We start from the raw sequence: 20,073 nt of genomic DNA, 5'->3' as shown, positions 1-20,073 counted from the left end.
TTCTGCAGCTTTTCTCCCTGCGCACATACGTCAATGTTTTTATTCCAGCAAAGTCAAACTGGGGCTTTTTTAAAGTGCAGAATACTTTATTTGGTGTGAGGCCTGGTCCTGGCCCTGCCTTTCACCTTCCTCTTTATCCCTCTGCATCCTGATTGGTTGAACAGCAACCAATCATTTTTTTCACTGATTTTTAAAAATTAAATAGCAACGTTGCAACAATGATACCTTAAAGAAAAAATCGCTTGCAACTGCAGGGTGTGAGAAGGAAATGCTGTAATATTGCTAACACAAAAACTCTGCAGAGAACCCTGAAACCCACTTGATATTTTAAAGTTTTCACCTGTGCTTCCTGTAGTTTTTAGTCTATTCTTTTTTGGATTTTTTAAAAAAAATTTAAACAGCAATGTTACCAGGGGCTGCGCAAGGCTTTCCGGCACTCGCGGCTGGCTGGCCAGGCAACCCCCCCCCACGTGCGCGCAAGTGCACCGGCCTGCGTGATGATGTCACGTGTGATGTCATCATGGGAGCGCGCGCACCACTGCCGGCCCGATCGCTGTGGCGGGCAGCTGTGACGGTGCTCGGTTGCTTGCGCCGCCGCAGATGCCTGCCTGCGGTGGCTGCACCCAGCTGGGGGTGTGTGCTGGCGGTGGTGGCAGTGCAGGGTGGGAGGGATAGGAGGCTGCAGCTCTGTGGCGCGTGCTCCCGCCCCCCGCGCCTCCTCCAGCGCTCCCTCCAGCACCCCGTGCCTGAGGCCACCGCCTACCTGGCCTCAATGGGCGCGCCGGCCCTGAATGTTGCAAAGTTGATGCCATTAAAAAAAAGACAAAAAAATCCTTGTAAGTTTCTTCAGCAATCAACAGAGGAAACTGTCTAGTCCTTAGCCCATCAACTGATGAAACCGATGAGTCCTCAGCAGATCAGCTGAGGAAATTGAGGTGATCTCAGCTGATAAGCTAACAAAACTAGTACATATGTCCTCAAAGCTAGCAGCAGAAATGGGGCATTTTTCTAGTGCAGAAATAAAAAACAGACAGTTTGACTCCCTTAAAGTGTAGAATTAAAAAACCAAAGCTGTATGGGGCCAGAGCCAATGAATAAAGCTGATTGAATCTTCATGTGCTGAATACACAGAAAGCCTGATCTAAAGTTCACCATGTTGAAGAAGTCAGAGTTACACACACACACACTCTCTCTCTCTCTCTCTCTCTCTCTCCAGCGAATATTAGAAATTTGGCAACTGATGACATTCACATATGAATTTTTTTGTGAATCTCAGAAAACTGAGAATTATATTGGGAAATTATAACCACGAACTCAATGGGTAGCTTGAAAAATTGTTATAGATATAAATGTATATTTTCAGGCATTCGGAAACTTAATCTGGGAGTATTAGTATTCACATGTGAAAAATGACAATAATAAAATTGTAGATATTAACTGTTACATATTGTTATACACACTCTGCTTTTCAAAGCGGTGAGAAGGCCAAGGCTAGTGTGTCAAGCTTTTGTTTCCTTTGGATGAAAAAGCACTGGAGACTTATGGTATCCTTGCAATATTTGTCTTACACAAGCAGAGCATAATGGAAGCAAGTTGACACTTCTGTGGCAGACAGTAAAACTGCTAACCTAGGCCGATTCTGCACGGCTTACCTGAAGCTGGAATGTTGCGGGACGTTGCGGAACATGCTGGTAAAAACGTGAAAGATCGCGTTTTCTCGCACGAGTTTTGCACGACATCGTGCAAAACTCGCACGAGAAAACGCAATCCTTCGCGGTTTTGCTGGCATGTTCTGCAACGTCCCGCAACGTCCCGGCTTCAGGTAAGCCGTGCGGAATCGGCCCATGTGTCAAATTCCCAGAGGGAGCTTGTACACCCATGCATCTTCAACCAACTAGCATTTTTGTCAATCTCCTAATTTAAAGCTGTAAACTGTCCCCAAACTGTATTTTGTCAGTTTTTCACCCAGTAACCAAATTATCAGTAACAACCATCAGATGGAACTATAGTTACAGGACACTTTGTAATCAAGACAGCCAAACTCAACACTATATATCGTCTATTTTAGAGTACTAAGAAGAATATAGTTGTAGAAATATTTTGAAATAACTTGCTAGCAACATTCTTCTGATGACTATTACCACGTTATATTTATTTTAACCACAAATACAGCGTACATTGCAACCAGGTATCCAACCTGTTCATGTTGCTGTGATTTTTGGATAGCAGCCTGCACAGACTGCAATGCTACATTTGGACAGGATGAACGCATCCGGGATGGGGATGTCCACCGACGATGGGGGGAGATGGAGCGCAGAGGGGAGGTACGCCATACAGTCTCTTCCTCTGATGCAGCTTTTGCACTTTCCAAGGAGATGAGTCCTGTGCTCTGAGATTCAGCCAGAGCCAACTGTGAAGAGAGGAAATGAATCCTGATCAAAACTTACTGTTGTATTCTGCTAAGCAACTACATTCAGAAAAGCTTAAAAACATGGGTAGCTGAAACTGAGTTTCTAAACATCTCTGATTTGTTAGTTCAGATGCCAATTTCACATGGCTTTACTGAGAACAGAAAAGGTGCCATCCCTAATAATAACAGGACTGTGTTATAAGGAAATGGTACAGAGAGATGCATTGGCACAAGGATGACTGTAGACCATACTACTGTGTACTGCCTGCTAATAAAAATAATTGCTTTTATATACCACTGTTCTAGACAGATTAGTGTCTTACTCAGAGCCATGAACAAAGTAAGTGTTATTATTATCCCCACAATACAGCTGGGGAGCTGGAGAGCTGGGGCTGAGAGGAGTGGTTTACCCAAGGCCACCTACTAAGTTCACAGCATTAGTAGGATTTGATCCAGCAGAATGCTGATTCACAGCCCAACCATTTAACCAATATGCTACAGCAGCTCTTGTTATATATTGTTGCTGTAAATATGTTCCTACTGGATAGTTCCATGTTTAATATGTCATATCAATCTGCTTATGTTGTGTTCCTGCATTGATTTTTCCGCACTGTATTGGATTTCTGGTTGTTTTGTTTCAGCATTGTTTTTAGCTCAGTATTAAATTTTGGCTTGTTTTCAAATTTCTACTGTCTTTCCCTATTGTATTGCTTATTTAATTTTCCAGCCACTAACCCTAACCCTAACTAATTCCTAACTTATTCTATGTAATCCACCTTGAGCCTCAGTGAGAAAGGCAGATTATAAATGAATGAATGAATGGTGATTTATGTTATAGTTGCAAACAAGGTCAGCACAGCACTCAAAATAATGTGGTAATATTGCTATCATATTTTTTCAGTATTTTCAAGTGACTGCTTTAGCTTTCTAGGGTTGCAATAAAACAACAACAAAAACTAGTTGCTTAAAGCTGTATTTAGGTAATTTGTTGCTTGTTTCATACATTTCCATCTTGATTGATTTGACACAAGCCCGGCTGAACTCTCAGATCAGGACGAAGTTCGGAGGGGGTGCTCTGCTTTACACTCAAGACAACAGCTGTTTGGATCTCAAATGTATCTGAGCCGACTTTCTGTTGCCAGAGTTACGCTACAGAAGTAGAACGGTCCATCTGCAAATATATGTTCTTGATGCAGATGTAGACCAACGTGCATTTCAAGCACATCCTCTGAAGGAAGCCTCATGAACCAGCAACCAGTAAACTCTGCTGAAGAGAAGCCTAACGGTTCCAAGACATTAATACCAAAAAACCTCTAATACTAGAGCACAATCTACTGAGTAGCATTCTGTACAGGCCCCCCTGGAATAAATGGTAGCTGGGTCCAGATGACAGCGGCGCTCTTGTACAACTCGGTTCATTTAAAATGGGGCTTGTAGAGGAGAACTTATTTCTATCTATTTAACATAAAACATTACAGAATTATCAAGGTGCCTAGAACTCTTCAAAACACATCAATACAAACTGGAAAATGTGGTCAACAATAAAAATACACCATTTCAAAAGTCAGTTGCAGTAGAAGACATAAAAGTTAATTAATATTAAAAGCTTGTGTGAACAGGATAAGACTTCGCTTGTATTTTTTTAAATTTAAAACATGTATTATCTGCTTTTCTGCCTTGCAGAAACTCAAGGCAGCTTACATTATGAATAAAATTACAATAATAAAATAATTAAATACACAGTTTATGATTGCTGATAAACAGTTTATGATTGCTGATAAACATAGAAACAAAGGCAATTAAAAGCAGTCTTAAATAAAAACGTCTTTAGCTGCCTCCTTAAGACCAGCAGGAAGGGGGCCAGGTGCACCTTCCTAAGGAGGATGTCCCATAATTGTGGGACTGCCACCGAAAAGGCCCTCCATCGCGGACTCACCATCTGAGCTTTTTTTAGCCGATGGGGCAGTCAGGAGAGCCTCTCCCTGCGATCTTAATTCCGGGGCAGGAATACTGTCCTTCAGATACCCTGGTCCCAAAGCCATGCAGGACTTTAAAGGCCAAACCCCTGAATTGTGCTCAGCAGCGGACTGCTAGCCAGTGTAATGGCTGTAATATCAGGGTGACACATTTCTCCAATAGTAATGGGGTATGGATAGTATGATAGTGCCAAACAAGCTCACCAAGGGCGGAGGGCCAAAGATAGGGTGCTATAAAAAAAATGCTATTTCTCCAATAGCCATGCACCTCTGAAGTCAGTGGTACCCAGGGAAAGGTTTCAGAGGAACCTTGTAACCTTAGATTTCTATCATCAAACAATGTATAGTGAATCATAGCCATACTGTAAATGAAACCTTATGTAAATAGACTTTCTGTAATTCCCTTTTCCTTTACTGGGATAGGCACAGTATGAAATAGCACACACCTGTGTGATGCTGCTCAAAGTACGTTGCAAAAAGTCAACTTCCTCCTTGAGGTCCTTCACCTCCTCTAGATCTTCAATCTTACTGGCCTCCTAATGTTCAAAGATAAGCAGTCTCTCAGAAATGGACAGGGAAGAAAGGTCAAAGAAAGTATGACAGGGTTAAGTGTGTGTGGCAGTATGAACAAATGTTTATGAGTGAGTGCATGCCTCTTTGTGAGAACATGTGCACTGGCAATGGTATGTATGTTGTGTGAGACGGACAGAAAGAGGGGTTTGTGGATATGTGTACCAATTTCTGAATGTCCATTTTTAGGGCAGAGATGGTCTTCTCTTTCTTTGTGTTCTGTTCTTTAAGGTTATCTTCTATTGCAGTTAACTCTGTAATCCTGGAAGACACAATCAAACATAGGTTGATTGATCACAAGGGGGAATAAGTTACCCAAACAATTCCATTCTTGTGGGTTCATTAAAGAAAACAGAAACTGCCAATTCACATGACATTTTGAAATGATGAGGCTAGAGAAAGACAACAATTTTTAAGGGAGCTGAAAGTATTCCTATGGTATGCACACACATTTATTTCATCCCAATGTTGTCACAGGCTGTTGAAACAACACAAAACGCTACAAAACCGGTTTACCACAAGTGTCCGTGGGAGGTTTTTTTTCAAATTTTGAAAGGGCCTTTTTATTTTATTTGTCTGCTTCACCACAATATTCTTTATTCTGGAATCTGCTAAAATAGACGGAGGGCTGATTCTTTGTGGTAACAGAAGAAATCAGTCTGTATCCCCTTTAAAAACCCTCTGTGTTTTGGAGACCAGAGACTCGCAGCTTTTCTCACCTGGAGGTTAGGCCAGCCTTTTCTCCATCCCAGAGATTCTGCAGCTGCATCATCTCCCGTACTTTGTCCCGAAGTTGCTTCTCCAGCAAACAAGCAGAGCTGCTCTCAGAGAGACGCAAGTTAGAATCCAGATTGTGACAGGCTGTCTGGAGGCGGCGGGCCACTCTTGCCATGTCAGTTCCTGTTTCAGCAAGACCTCTGGTAACGAAATGGTTTTAAAGTGGTTTGTTTAATTCAGACTCTACACACATCATGACTGCACATCTCCAAGCCTAACATGTGCCACAGTATCCGCTGTGCTGCTATATGACCGGGATGTCAGCAACTACTAGGAATCTGTATTACTATTCCATTTATTTGCACGTATGTGTGCATAAACAGTAAAAACTCTAGTCTACCACAGTAAAAAACCCTGTCTGTTTTCCCTTTTAAATTCTCAAATGTTATATCCAAAAGAGTGAGGATAATTTTTATATATTCATATTTACTGATTTTAAAGAAACATACCTTGCCTGCTGATCAACTGATTCTCCATGGGGGCTTATAAACAATATGTTAAATTCAACACAGATCCCACGCCACCCCAAAACAAGAACTACTCAGCAGCCCTTGGACCTCTGGCTGGTGGCACAGACCAGAGTGCCCATTCTCTCATGTCTGCTTGCAGTTGAGGAACCAAAAGATGAAAAAAACCATAGCTACAAATGGGACTTCATTATTTTCAGCATTTATTCATTTGTTTGTTTGTTTATTTATGTCACATATCCATTTATCCTAAACATAACAATGTAAAAATCTGCGAAAGCGGATTTCCCTTACATTTGCTATGGTGCACTACAGCAGTTAGAGCTTTGCACCAATCTGGGAAGACCCAAGTTCTTCAATTCCTGTTTGCCCTGAAACTCATTGAGTGACTGGGACCGATCATTCTCTTTCAGTCTAACCCATGTTAGTGCTGTTTCAAGCAATAAAATGGAGAAGTGGAGAACCACGTATGCCATCCTAGTTTCTCGGAGGAAGGACAGGCCAAAAGAGTACTATTTTAAAAACACACACACACACACACACACGTTATCATAATCCTATCTAAACTTTATGTTTACTGAACCTAATGTTCTTGGATGCCACAGGAATTTCAATGACTAGCTCCCTCTGGCAGTCTGATGGCATTGGATGCTTCTGAAAAATCAAGGTCCAGCAGTGGCAGAGTTGTCAGAACTTGCATGTATTTATTTCCTTGGTGATTTTCTGCTGAGCAACCAAGACTCCTTTTGCAGTAGCATGGCCTTTACGTTGCACTCACCTCTCCATTGTTGCACGAAGCTCTGTAAAGTTGCCGCGAAGTGTTGCAGCTTGTCGCCATAGCAGGAGGATCCCACTGTGTTCGTTGCTTAAATATGAACCATAACTCTGGGGAGAAGAATGGCAAGAGCGTGACTGGCACTATGCAGTCCCTTCCAACACTTCATGACGCTGAAGGGCCTCTACGGAAAGAAATCCCAAGGGATCCCTGGTAACACTTACTGTTCTAAAGCATCATCCAAAGTCTCCTGTAAGATTAACAGGACATTATATAAAGCCCTTGGAAATCCAGAACTAGTGTCATTGGCACAGGGAAGATTACAAAAAAACCTATTCTCATATAACTGAACTGATCTTATGGTACTTTTGTTTTGCAAGCTGTAATGATTTTTCTTAAAGTGGGAAAGAACATTTTTAAATGAGTAAACAACATATAAACGAGCCTTCCAATACACTGTATTTTCCAACCAGGCAAGGATACTGCTCCATCCTCAAACATACACAGCAAAACTGCATAGCTAAAAGTACAGACCAGGGACTCAAAGAAATGCAACCCCTTCCAACATTGTTAGTGAGGTTGGCACCACTTTGGTTGGGAAAATAGAATTCTGAGCTCACAAATTGGCCAGGATACAGATGAGCTTATGCTGCGTAAATAAGCACATCTCAGTGGTTTTAAATCCACACATACAGATTATTTTTTGCGGCGCAACAAACAAGCAAGCAAGCAAGCAAACAAACAAACAAACAAAACCTTTGCAGTTTAGAGCACAGGCTTTTAAGCTTTCTCATTGGCTCTAGGCTCTTTCTCACACAGGAGTCATAATGACTTGTAGAATGTGGTCTCAAGGTCTGCGTAATACTGCATCTCATTTTAACTAAGACACTACTACAGCAGGTTAGTAATGGTTGGAAATAATAAAGTAGCAGCAAAAATGACATTCTTATTCTTAACATTTGTTTCCCACCCTTCCTCCAAGGATCTCAGGATCACGTACATGGGGTTACTTCATTTTATCACCACAGCAACCATATGAGATATGTTAGGCTGACATAAAATGAATTGCCTAAGGAAGTCTAGTAGGATGCTTTGATGACTAAATGGAGATCTGAATGCTGTTTCTATGGTCTATCTACTATACCATGCTGGTGATAGAGGTACATCTTTCTGAGAACGTATCATAAAGAATATCAACAATCTAAGCAAAATCAGAATGTTCTGAAAGCTAGAAATGCCTTCCAAATGAAGACAGATAATGTTCAGGATGAAGTTATCTAGAAATCAGCCTATAGCCAAACAGGACAGCGTAGACCTGTCTGCACATCATGCAAAAAAAAAAAAAAAGCTGCAGAGACAGAAATAGAACTTATATGGGTGAAAAAGTGACAAACAAATTAATTGGTGGGAACTCCTAACATACAATGCAAGCCCATGCAAAGCTTCTCTAAGAAATCAACAGGCTTAGACAGGAATATCTTTACACTGATGGTGTCTCAATGCCAACAGAATACAGAGCCAAAGAACAGCTGACTCTGGACTAAAGCTCTCTCTTAAACTTTAACCAACAATGGTGACCCAACAAGTGATAGTTGAAGGCCAAGCATTATATATTTGGTGCTCAGCTTGTTTATAGCAAGCATTTACAAGCAAGCTATTATGAAGATTAAGAATTGTTATCTTTGAAATAGCAGAGACAAGGTCAAGTTGGCTGAAGTGTTTAAATATGAGAGTTGGAACACTGTCTACCCCAATGGCCAAGAATAGTGTTGGCCTTCATCTAACAGTGCATATGATAATACTAGGCAACTTCAGACAGAAGAAAATGAAGTTGGCCATATAGATAGGCTCATTGCCATAGATATAACTGACAGCAAAACATTAGAAGACAAAGATACCAGAGGACTGACATAACAGAAGAATATTTGCTATAATGGTTTCCTTGATGGCAATCTTTCCAATCTTTTTTTACTCAACAGGTGCATATACCGGTTTCATGGCTGTAAGGCAGGTATATAAATAAATAAATAAATAAATAAATAAAGATAGCTTTCTTTGGATAAATTGCTGAATACAATAAGACAGACAGACTGCGGCTAATGAACAATGGAAGAACAATGGAGGGTTACAACATACTGCATTTTTTGTATATAGAAACAAACCTACACTGATGTGGAATAGCACCTCTGAATTCACTGTTTCCGTAATAATGGTTCTTAGAGTTGAAATGTGTAATTTTTTTAAATAGCAACCTTTATATTCTGGAATAAACTATTCAGAATAAAACCAATCAAAAATACAGTGGTTTTGTAGTGAAAATAATTTCACACTATAGCATTTATGCTGACATTAATTTTTCAGAAAGCTAACTCCAATTTTTTAAAAATGAGGAATAAAAAAGAGACGTCCACAAGGAAAGAGATGAAAGTGACCCATACAAAGGAAAAGGAGAGATATTTGGGTCGTGTATTAGGATCAGACTTCTGATCTAGCTGTAACATAAAAGGGGGTAGGGAAATTATAGGTTATGGCACTCTCAAAGGATTGAATCTGGAAAAACGAGCAATTTAATATTTAATTCTAACAACAGCTGGAAATTGCCTCCTTGTTTGTATCCCTAGATACAGCAACATGGAAAAAAGTCCTACATAACTTCTGCTTGTTTCAGTGACACCAGGAAAGCCGAGAGAGAACCAAATACATTACTCTGTTGCCTTTTTTCCAACTGTACTGAAGCAGGAAGAGGGAGTGGGGAGGGAATATGGTAGAGAGTTCCAACTTTCTAGCAGCTAGGCTTGGAACTGGCAATCAATCCACTATCTTTCCCTCCTCATCTGCATCTAAAATATGAAAAGAAAAAAGAATCCACATTGAACAAAATAAGGGAAGGTGAGTGATGGAGCAGTGCAGCTGGCAGTCATAGAATTCTCTGGTCCTGGAGTTCTGTTCCTGTGAATGGCTCGCCTTTTATGCTGCCTGAAATGAAAGCCACCCCCCAGCAAATGGTCCCTTGCCTTATCCCATGGGATATGCTGCGGTAGCTGGAGAATGAAATGTATGGCTCTTAAAGTATGATTTTGCAAGCTAGTTATGGTTGAGCAACAGGATTTACCTCCCTGCCCTTGTGCAACTGGGATTCTTTCTGTTCTGTTTCACTCCTCAGCATTTGCAATTGCAAATCGACAGCTGCCTTCTCGAGTTCTCCTGCTAGTCTCTGATTTGAAGACTTCATCTGATCCAGCTGTTCCCGAAGAAGAGTATTCACCTGGGAAAGGCTGGTACTCCTAGGATAAACGCAAATTACAGACAATTACCATCACAGGATAGCAGAGTTCTATTATATTCTTGAATTCTTGCATGTCTTTATGCCCATTCCTTAATAATAACCCAGATGGAACATTCTCTCCTACAGGGGACATTTGGAAAAGGAACTCATCCTCTTAGCACATGCTACCTCCTCAACCCACCAACACTGCCAAATGGGTACAACCTTCTTCAAAAAGGTTGTTTATGGAAAAAAATGGATCCAAGGTTCTGAGGTCATGCTCAATGAGTATTTCATAGATCTGGCCAGCACTGCTGAAATAATGGGCAAAACACTGGCGCCTTCTGCCTGCATCATTCATTCCAAATCCTTGTTCTGAAGTCTAGGCTCCCACTGCATTAAGGCTCTCACAATTGCTAGTATAGCAACTGTATAGCTAAATTATTAAAATCATGTAAACACCGCATAAACGAGCCCTTGACATCTATCATAAATCAGTTATTAACTCAAGGAGCCTTCCCCTGGCCACTCAAAGAAGCAGTTATCCACCCACTACTTTAAAAAAATCTATGCTGTAGCACAGAATTTAAGTGGTTGGGTTGCAAATCAGCACTCTGGTGATTCAACTCCCACTACTGCCATGTGTTCAGTAGGTGGCCTTGGGTAAGCCACTCCTCTCAATCCTAATTCCCCTGTGGTATTACGGGGATAAAACACTGACTTTGTTCACTGTTCTGTGTGGGGCACTAATCTGTCTTGGAGAGCAATATGTAAGACCAGTTATTATTAAATAAAAACAATATGGCCAATTATTGCCCCATCTCTAATCTGCCCTTTCTAGGCAAAGTAGCAGACCAACTCCAGGTCTTCTTGGATAACTCTTGTGCCGAACCCTTTTCTATCTGGTTTCAGACCGGGCTATGAGATGTACACTGCTCTGGGGTTTTCCGTGGATGATCTCTATCTGAATATAGACAAAGGCCATGCTTGGTTGCTGCTCCAGGATCTTTTTGCAGCCTTTGATACAAGAGATCATGCCATCCTGTTGCAGCATTTGGAGGCAGAAGTAGGTATCAGGGAATATGCCTTGGACTTGATTAAATTGCTCCTCATGGAATGGATTCAAAGGGTTGCTGTTGGAGACCCACTATCTTCCGTGTTGTTCAACCTCTATTTAAAGCCTTTAAAAGAAATAGTTCGTAGCTATGGAATTGGATGTCATCAGTATGCAGATGACCCCCAGCACTATACAAATCTCTTGGTGATGCAGTAGAAGTCCTGAGTCGCTGCCTGACAGCTGTGGTCAAATGGCTGAAAATGAACAAATTGAAACTGAACCCAGACAAGACCGAAGTAATGCTGGTGGGGAAGGCAGATATACTGAAGGACATTGTACTGCCCACTTTCAATGGGGTTCAACTGAGCCTTGTAGACATGGTTAAGAGATTATGGTTATACTGGATCCAGTGCTGCTGCTAGGAAAAAAAGTTAATGTAGTTGCAAAAATGCTTTCTACAATCTCAGACTAGCCTGGAAGATGCCCCTTTACCCTGACATGGCCAATCTGGCCATCTGGATCCACACCATGGTAACATCAAGACTTGACTTCTGTAATGCACTCTACATAGATTTCTCCTCAAAGTCAACATGGAGACTCCAGTTGGTGCAAAATGCCTTATTATCAGAAGCTAGGTGGAACATGCATATTACTCCCATTCTGCAGTCACTCAATTGGCTACACATCAGTTACCGGGCTCAGCCCAAGGTTTTGGCTATCATATACAAAGCCCTTCATGGTCCCTCATATCTATTGCACCACCTCTTTCTCTATGCTCCGTCACAGTAGCTTCACTCATCTGAACGGGGTCTCCTGCAGTTGCCACCCTGCAAATGGACAAAATCACTAGCTGCCTATACACACATATTCTCTGCAGTGACCCCGACCTTATGGAACAGCCTCTCTGAAGACGTCAGGAAAGCTCCCACACTCCTGGCTTTCTGCAAACTATGCAAAAACAAGTTATTCTGGAAGGCTTTCTTAAACAGGTAATCGGGCTGTGAAGGAAGGAAATGGTTCAAAGAGATGCTTTGATAAAGGGTTAAGATTACACTGTGTGCTGTCTGTTTACTGTAAGTATGTTCTTATTGGGTTGTTTTCCATGTTGTTAAATATTTCATCTAATTTCTTGTTTGTTTCAGCTCTGTATCAGATTTCTGCTAGTTTTCAAATTTCTACAATCTATATCATATTGTGCTCTGACTTGGGTAGTCCAGGCAAGCTTGATCTCATCAGATCTCAGAAGCTAAGCAGGGTTGACTCTGGTTAGTAATTGGATAGGAGACCAACAACAAAGAGGGAGGCAATGGCAAACCACCTCTGTTAATCTCATGCCTTGAAAGCCCCACTCGGCATTGCCATAAGTCAGCTATGACTTGACAGCACTTTCTACCACCACGTACCCTATTGTATTGTTTATTGAATGAGCTGGTGGTCGATCATATTGAATTATATTGTATAATCGCCTTGAGTCTTAGTGAGAAAGCCAGACTATAAATAAACAAACAAATAAAATAGTGACTTTATTCAGATATCATGAACAAACTAAGTTTGGGTAAGATAAGTCTGGTTTATTTTCAGGATTGCTCACTCACTCCCCATCTCTCCTCTCACATTCAGAGTCAAGAATGAAGACTTCCTAGTTTAGGAATTTCTCAGTTTAATCACAAGTTGTTGTGACGTCTGAACTGTTTTTCTCCCCGAATTTGGTTTTTTCCCCTGCTTTGTAAATAAGAAACAAACTGAAATTTGTTAAATTGGCCCAGTTTGGGTATCACAACAATTAATTGCTATATTAAAGACTACTGAAATGAGGCAGTCTTTAATCTTGCCACCACACTCAAGGAAAGGAGGGACTGCATAAGTCCTAGAAAAAACTAGGCTTAGTTGCATCAGTACCAAAGCGTTCATGAATACTGTCAGTACATTACCTGAGTATATCTGCCAAGTCAATTTTACTCTTGTATTCTCTAAATGCAATCTTCTCAGAGGCTGAATCACGCAAACATCAGAGTAGATCAAAAACTCCCTCTGTCTAGAATGTACCATGGCAATCTTTTGCTCCTCAGCTGTGACCAGGAACACCTTTTTCAGTGTGTCTGGTACTCCAACTCCACCCTCTCTTTGATTACTGGGATCTCACCTCAGCGATCCATGCTGTAAAATGATCTACAGTGCAGAGTCATTCACTGTAGCTTGACCAACTCTCCACTCTTTACAGAGTGCCTGTTAAGTGGAATCGATCTAGATACTCTTTTAAAAAGTTCAAAATAATTTTGTATTGTATAAAATACAATGGCCAGCTTTCTGATTGATACAGGCTGCAGAGACTGTATGAGCCGGTAATGAAACTTCTACCTATTCTGTATCCATATCCAACTGATAGAGCTTGTCTTGCCCTTTAAAGCCATACATGACATCAGCCTTCAATACCTAAAGAAATGCCTTCTCCTATATATCCCACCTTGAACTTTAATCAGCCTGAGCAACCTGTATCCTTACCTCTGCTGCTCTTCCTCCAGGCGAATAAGGGTGCTCTCCAAATCTGTATTGTGGTCATGCTCACAATGACGTAAACGTAACTCTGTTGAGTCTAAACGTGTTTGGAGCTAGGGAGGAGGAAAGAAGAGACATTGTGAACAAATTAAGGTGCAAAATGAATTACTGGCAGGGAGTTCAGAAACATAGAAGATTTTCCACAAATATGTATGACTTTTCACAAACACAGAAACCCTTCACTTTTTATTTTTAGAAAAATAGTATCTGCCAAGGCATTGGATATATGACAGGCTCTGAGCTGGGCTTCCAGTAGTCATGGAAGAGGTATCCATTCCACAGGGCTCTGTGTTTGTTTACATGGCTATATAACATTTCCCATATTCCTTCATGCATGTAAATTTCATGAATTCCAGAGGTCAACTTACCCACCTAACTCTGCATGACTTGTCCCAGTAGCTTCACGTAGGTATTGAACAGCATGGTAGAAAGAACTGAACCTTGTGGAACATGGCACAATTGCACTGGTGTCAAACAAACCTTCCCCAGCTAGGCTTACTGGAAACACTGAGTCATGTAAGACTGGAATCACGGGAGCACAGTGTCCCCAATTCCCATTCCAGCCAAATGGTCAAGCAGGATACGCTGGTTTATGTTACCAATAACTGTTGAGAAGTCCAACAAAACTAACAGTCCCCCATCCCATTCCTGGTGAAGGTCAGCAACTGGCCCAAAATCATTTCAATCCTTGGGATCTGAAGAGGCCTTCGGTACAGCCTGAACCATAATCTACTTTAGGCACCACACTCCCTTTCCCAGAGGCATTCATCACCTCCAGGATCCACCTGGACATACCCTAACATTTTGTTACAAACCATGAAGGGCAAAGATCAAAAGAGGAAATGGTAGGCCATGCCTGTTCAAGCAGCTTGTCAATATCCTTGAGCTGCAATAATAGGTAGTCATCCAATAAAATGGGATCAGACCCTAGAAGCCTCCTGACTGTCACAACTGCAGAGCAAGCGATTTTATCTGCAAAAAGTCTCACAAGTTTGCCAAAGTAAGCTGCTAAATCTTCCAAGGAAATACCAACTTTGGATGACATTCAGAAGTCCCCTCACCATTCAAAACAGCTCAACTGGACGGCTATCTGCATTGCAATAGTGGCTGAGAAGTAAAAACCCTTCATCTACGTTATCACCACTGAGTTTGCATGCTAATGTGCTTTCTCCCATGTTCATTCACGTTCAGCAGCAGCACTTAGCTATCAGCCTGTTCAGAGAGAGTCCAGAAGAAGGAACAGTCAATACTTGTTTGGTATGATTTCCTCTTAACTGGCACATTCCCTTATTACTATATCTCCCTCTACCCAGAACTACAGAAATAATGGCAGTCTTCAACCGTCAAAACATTCAGCCACCTAAAGAAACCTGAATAAAACACTAAGCCCTTTCCCTCATGCTCCACTAAGTAGTGACAAATCTCTACAAAAATAAGTCCTGGGGCTGGAAGCAGGAAGTGAAGAAGGCGTCTACAGCAACAACAACAGTGACTTGAGAGGCTCAGGTGGAACACTGCCTCATCACAGTTCACAATCGTAAAGGCCCTCTTCCTCATGGAAGGAAGTCATGCCACCCCAGGGCCAGGAACCACCAGCAAGACCTGTGAAAATGAACAAAGCAGGTAGGGGGAGGGGGTTTCATAATGGGAGGGGCAGACCTGAAGGTATGAGGGTCCCAGACCATGAAGGCTTTAAAGGTGAGGAACAACACCTTGAATTGGATCCAGAGGCAGCTAACACTCTGCACCACCTGAAGTCTCTGGAGTGTCTTCAAGGGGAGCCCTATGTAGAGCGAGTTGTAGTAGTCTAAACAAGAGGTGACTGTCACATGGATCAATGTGGCACGGTCAGATTGAGATAGATAAGGGGGAAGTTGTCAGGCCTGGTGAAGATGGAAAAATGCTCCTCTAGCCACCATGGACACCTCTTTATCCATGGAAAGCTTAGAATCAAGCCAAGCCCTCAAAAGTTACTGGTTCCCCAAAATTTTAGCAAGTAGGTACTGCAATACACAGCCAACTACCCTGAGCCAGTCACCAGGGGACTGCAGTGACCCAGAGATGGATATTAACTTGTTTTTTTCTGGGCTTTAACCTTTAAATATATTTAAAAAATCCTGCCAGTCCTGCCTCGGCTTGGTAAGATGCTTCCTCCCAGGGTCTCACTCTGGCACCCTTGGTCTTATGTCCATCATTGAGACACTATTCCTAAGGAAAGTATTCTTTAAAAGCAGTTTTAGTCACTAGCTTGAACAGCACTGCATGATTAATAGTGGTACTGTATAGTAAACCTGTTTGTTTTCAAGCAAGCACTGTGTGTGATCCATTATGGATCTGGGATTATACAGCTCAGATAACTGCCTTCAGATGACCATTACAGTCATATGCTTGGGGTTCAACACGTATGTTCCTGCACAGGATTCCCTCCAGGAGCTACAATCCTATCTCAAGACCTCACGCGGTCTGTAAATTGTACTCAAGGACTTTATTCATCCTTTAGAGATAGCTCATATCCTACTGTGAAAAAGGCTCTGTGCTCAATAACCCTTTCATAAAATAAAGTGCCTGGCTGGCTGGCTATGTGACCCATGTATTAGTAAAACACTGGACATCCTGAAAGCCTGTGGTAACCTTTAAATGATATGAACGATACAAGGGAGTGTTTGTACCAGATAGGCCATTAGGCTAGGCTGTCTGCCAAGTGCTCCCTCCAATTAATGTGCACAGCATGATGGGATAGTGATATACAAATTGCCTACAATGTTAAGGCTCAAACTGCCACACGCTCCATGCATTATCATTTACAGCATGAAAAAAGTCTCACAGACCATCTGTTTCTGATGCTCGAACTCAGAGGTTTTCTCCAGTAGTTGCTGCTCCAGCTCCCCACATCTTTTCTTGTATTGCAGCATCTATGCCAAGGAGCAGAAAGGACAAAGGATTCAGGTAGAGAGAATGAAAAAAGAAGGCAAGAAAGAAGTAGTCTGGTAAGAGGCACTCAGGTTAAGGTTGTCCTTTAGTCCTCCCAAGAACCAAAATCTAGGTCAATGGTACTTTGTCCAGCCATTTTAATGGGGTTTAAATCAATCCTAAAGAGAAGCATGAAAGCCTTCCTGGATTACTATCAAGTTATTGGATGGGATGTGGGTGGTCACAGCGTAACAAAAATAAACCTGGGATGGGAGCCAGAGGAACAGAACTGAAAATGTATTTCCAAATCTTGAGACATACTATGGTGATACTGATCATATTAATGTTGCTGATCTATATCCTAATATCTACCCCATCCTATGTGCTTTTCACATTACAGAACTTTAAAAGTTCTAACCCAATTGATTGAAAACTCAAAGTTTTTCCAGAAACATTTCAGCATGACTGAAACGGGCGCCTACATTGAGTAAAACAGAAACATTCCCTAATCCAGACACTTTAGCTGCAGAAAATGTAGAAATCGCAGGCGTAAGACCACAAGGAAATCAAGGAAGTGCCTCTTCCTTAATTTGGGGGTGCAGATTAATTTAGGGTGTCCTAAGTGTAATCCCTCATTTCCTGTCCCCAACCCCCAATTCCAACCAGTTTGTCATCTACTTTTTCATCATGGCCTTGTTCTGATGATACACCACAGTGATATAACACCGTGGTAATACACCACAATAAACTTATGTGGCACACATTCTTTATGCAACGTGAAGCCCACAGGTAGCTGTTCTAGATCATCTTTGGTTCTTTTCAAATTGTTTGGATCAGCTTTGCATATTGGAGTCACTAACTGATCATATTCTCTCTGCCTGAATCCTGGTTGTCAAAGGTGGAGGAAGAATTGCCAGAGCGACTGACATTTTAACTTGTGGGCAAGGTAGGCCAGAACTATTGGGGAGCAGAAGCTACCGTAAGTTTAAATCTATGACTATCTCAGAAGCCAGAGAGAAGGGAAACAGGTGCAGCTGCTAAGCCTGGAATCTTTGGGATGGGCCATATAAAAATACCAATTGTTAGAAGTGTTTCAGGAGAATGATAGTTGAGGAAACTGAAGCTTCCTAGCAGCATCCAGTGAGAATACAAGCCTGAGAGAAACAGCTGCAAGGGGGTGAGGGAGTGATAACAGTAAAGTAATTATCTTGAATAAATGCACTGCAGCGTTAGTAACTGGAAGTCACAATCTTGGCTGAAGTATCAGATAACAGACCCGAATATGGAAAGGTTCTCTAAAACTTTTAAAAAGAATACAATATGTCCTTCTTAATCCATTTAAACAATCCAAAGGCTTCCCAGTTCATCCAGGAGCTTTGGACAGATGTAGATGGAGGTATTTCTCAAGAATCTAGCAAGTATGTGACACTGTTTATCAGGCGTCTTAATGGATCCTATACACAATGCAAAGGGCTATGCTGGTTCCTGCCACTGTAAGAAGAACTGCTGCAACCTGCTAATAGGTGGCGCTTTCCCCAAATTCTCCCTGTGATTCTCCCCAACCATGTTTCAACCTGTAGTCTAATCAAAATAAAAAGCGTACTACAGGTGCCACTTCAGAATGGTTCTCACATACCTCTGAGCATCAGTCCACAGGACCATTAGGTAAGTGGGCTCTCTCACTCCACCTCACCCAGCAGATCAGACTGTATCCTACTTAGGCCATGCAGAGGCTGTATTTTTCTGAATCCACAGGGTAAGTCTGTTAATCCTCAGAGAACTTCTGTACAAAGCTATACTGTTCAGCCCTCCTGGATCCCACTAAAGAAACTCTGCCATTTTTCTGCTCAGGAAACCTGGCCAAGGTGCCACCACCCACCTTGCTCTGCATCTTCTGCACTAGCTGAGCCTGGCGTTGCTGCCCATCCTGGTAGGCCTGCAGCTTGTGTTTGAACATTTTCTCATCCTCTTTGAACTGCTGCCTCACGTGCAGGAATCCTTCCTCCTCTCCTTGGAGCGCTTGTTCCAGCTACAAAAGCAAACACTCTCCCATATCCACATGGAAAAGCAAGGGTTAGGAGCCCAGGGGCCAGCTCCTTAAATACAAGGCAAGTCCAACAAAGCAGGGCACAACCATGTAAGTCAACTAAATGAGCTACACTTCTAAGGAACTTCAGAGCTCCCCAAATCGCTGACATTTGTCCATTTTCTTTCTTCCAGCACATCCATGCTTGCTTTAAAAAGGGCATGCAATATCTCAAACACACAAAATCTACATTCATGCTTAATCCATGCAGAACTGCTCATTTTATATGTGCATTTTCTCTCTCTCAGATTTATAGTGCAGCTGTCTCTGAAATCCACAGAAGCAAAGGGTACTCTTCTGGCAAGAAGAGGCGAGTTATGGACAAGTGAAAAGGTCTAAATCTGTATACTCAACAGAAGGTAACTAACAGTAATAAGAGAAGGAAAAAGTCACAAGAGAAGGAAAAATAATATTGCTGGGCATGTGCCTTCTATTGACACTGCCTGCTTATTTTCTAATTTAACTTGATAGCTACAAGGGCTACAGACTTTGCTTCTAACAATAGGAAACTTGAATTACAAATAGCATCTAGTACCTAAAAAAGTGAACTGTGAGTCATGAAAGCTCATACCCTACCACAAATTTTGTTAGTCTAAATAGCGCCTAGATACAGCATCATATACAAATGCAGAAACTTGCATAATGAACTGTATAATTAAATAACAATCATAATAACTGCGCTTATATACCGCCCTTCTAGACAGATGAATGCCCTATCCAGAGCGATGAACAAGTTAGTGTTATTATTATCACCACAATACAGCTGGGAAGCTGGGGCTGAGAGGAGTGGCTTACCCAAGGCCACCTATTGGACTCATGGCAGTAGTGGGATTCGAACCAGTAGTGCTGATTTGCAGCCAAACTACTTAACCACTGTGCTACAGCAGCACTGGGATATATTAAAATATATATGCTTTCCGCCGAATAAGCTCCTCTGCTGAGTAAACTCGTTTAGGACTGCTTCCAGTATACAAGAGCCAGTTTGGTGTAGCGGTTAAGAACGGCAGGACTCTGGAGAGCCGGGTTGGATTCCCCACTCCTTCACTTGAAGCCAGATGGATGACCTTGGGTCAGACACGGCTCTCTCTGAGTTCTCTCAGCCCCAGCCACCTCACACGGTGATTGTTGTGAGGATAATAATAATACTCTTTGTAAACTGCTCTGATTGGGCGTTAAGTTGTTCTGAAGGGTGGTATATAAATCGAGTGTTATTATTGTTGTTAT

At 41.8% G+C, this 20,073-nt stretch overlaps 1 protein-coding gene across 1 annotated transcript in view; it reads right to left on the bottom strand.

The window, feature by feature from the left end:
- The window catches only part of LOC129332946 (rootletin-like), a 106,125-nt gene that overhangs the window by 64,401 nt on the left and 21,651 nt on the right, over positions 1–20,073 (bottom strand). The window contains exons 4-12 of the mRNA XM_054984266.1: positions 18,643–18,792; positions 16,682–16,765; positions 13,800–13,906; positions 10,088–10,259; positions 6,979–7,085; positions 5,676–5,873; positions 5,122–5,218; positions 4,833–4,922; positions 2,198–2,410 (exon numbers count right to left, since the gene is read on the bottom strand). Of these exons, the coding sequence (XP_054840241.1) occupies positions 2,198–2,410; positions 4,833–4,922; positions 5,122–5,218; positions 5,676–5,873; positions 6,979–7,085; positions 10,088–10,259; positions 13,800–13,906; positions 16,682–16,765; positions 18,643–18,792 (1,218 nt within the window). The remainder of the gene's footprint in view (positions 1–2,197; positions 2,411–4,832; positions 4,923–5,121; positions 5,219–5,675; positions 5,874–6,978; positions 7,086–10,087; positions 10,260–13,799; positions 13,907–16,681; positions 16,766–18,642; positions 18,793–20,073) is intronic.

This window comes from Eublepharis macularius, chromosome 6 (assembly GCF_028583425.1).
Source record: "Eublepharis macularius isolate TG4126 chromosome 6, MPM_Emac_v1.0, whole genome shotgun sequence".
Taxonomy (NCBI): domain Eukaryota; kingdom Metazoa; phylum Chordata; class Lepidosauria; order Squamata; family Eublepharidae; genus Eublepharis; species Eublepharis macularius.
The sequence above is the reverse complement of the archived record's forward strand: the minus strand, read 5'-3'. Positions and strand labels throughout refer to the sequence as shown.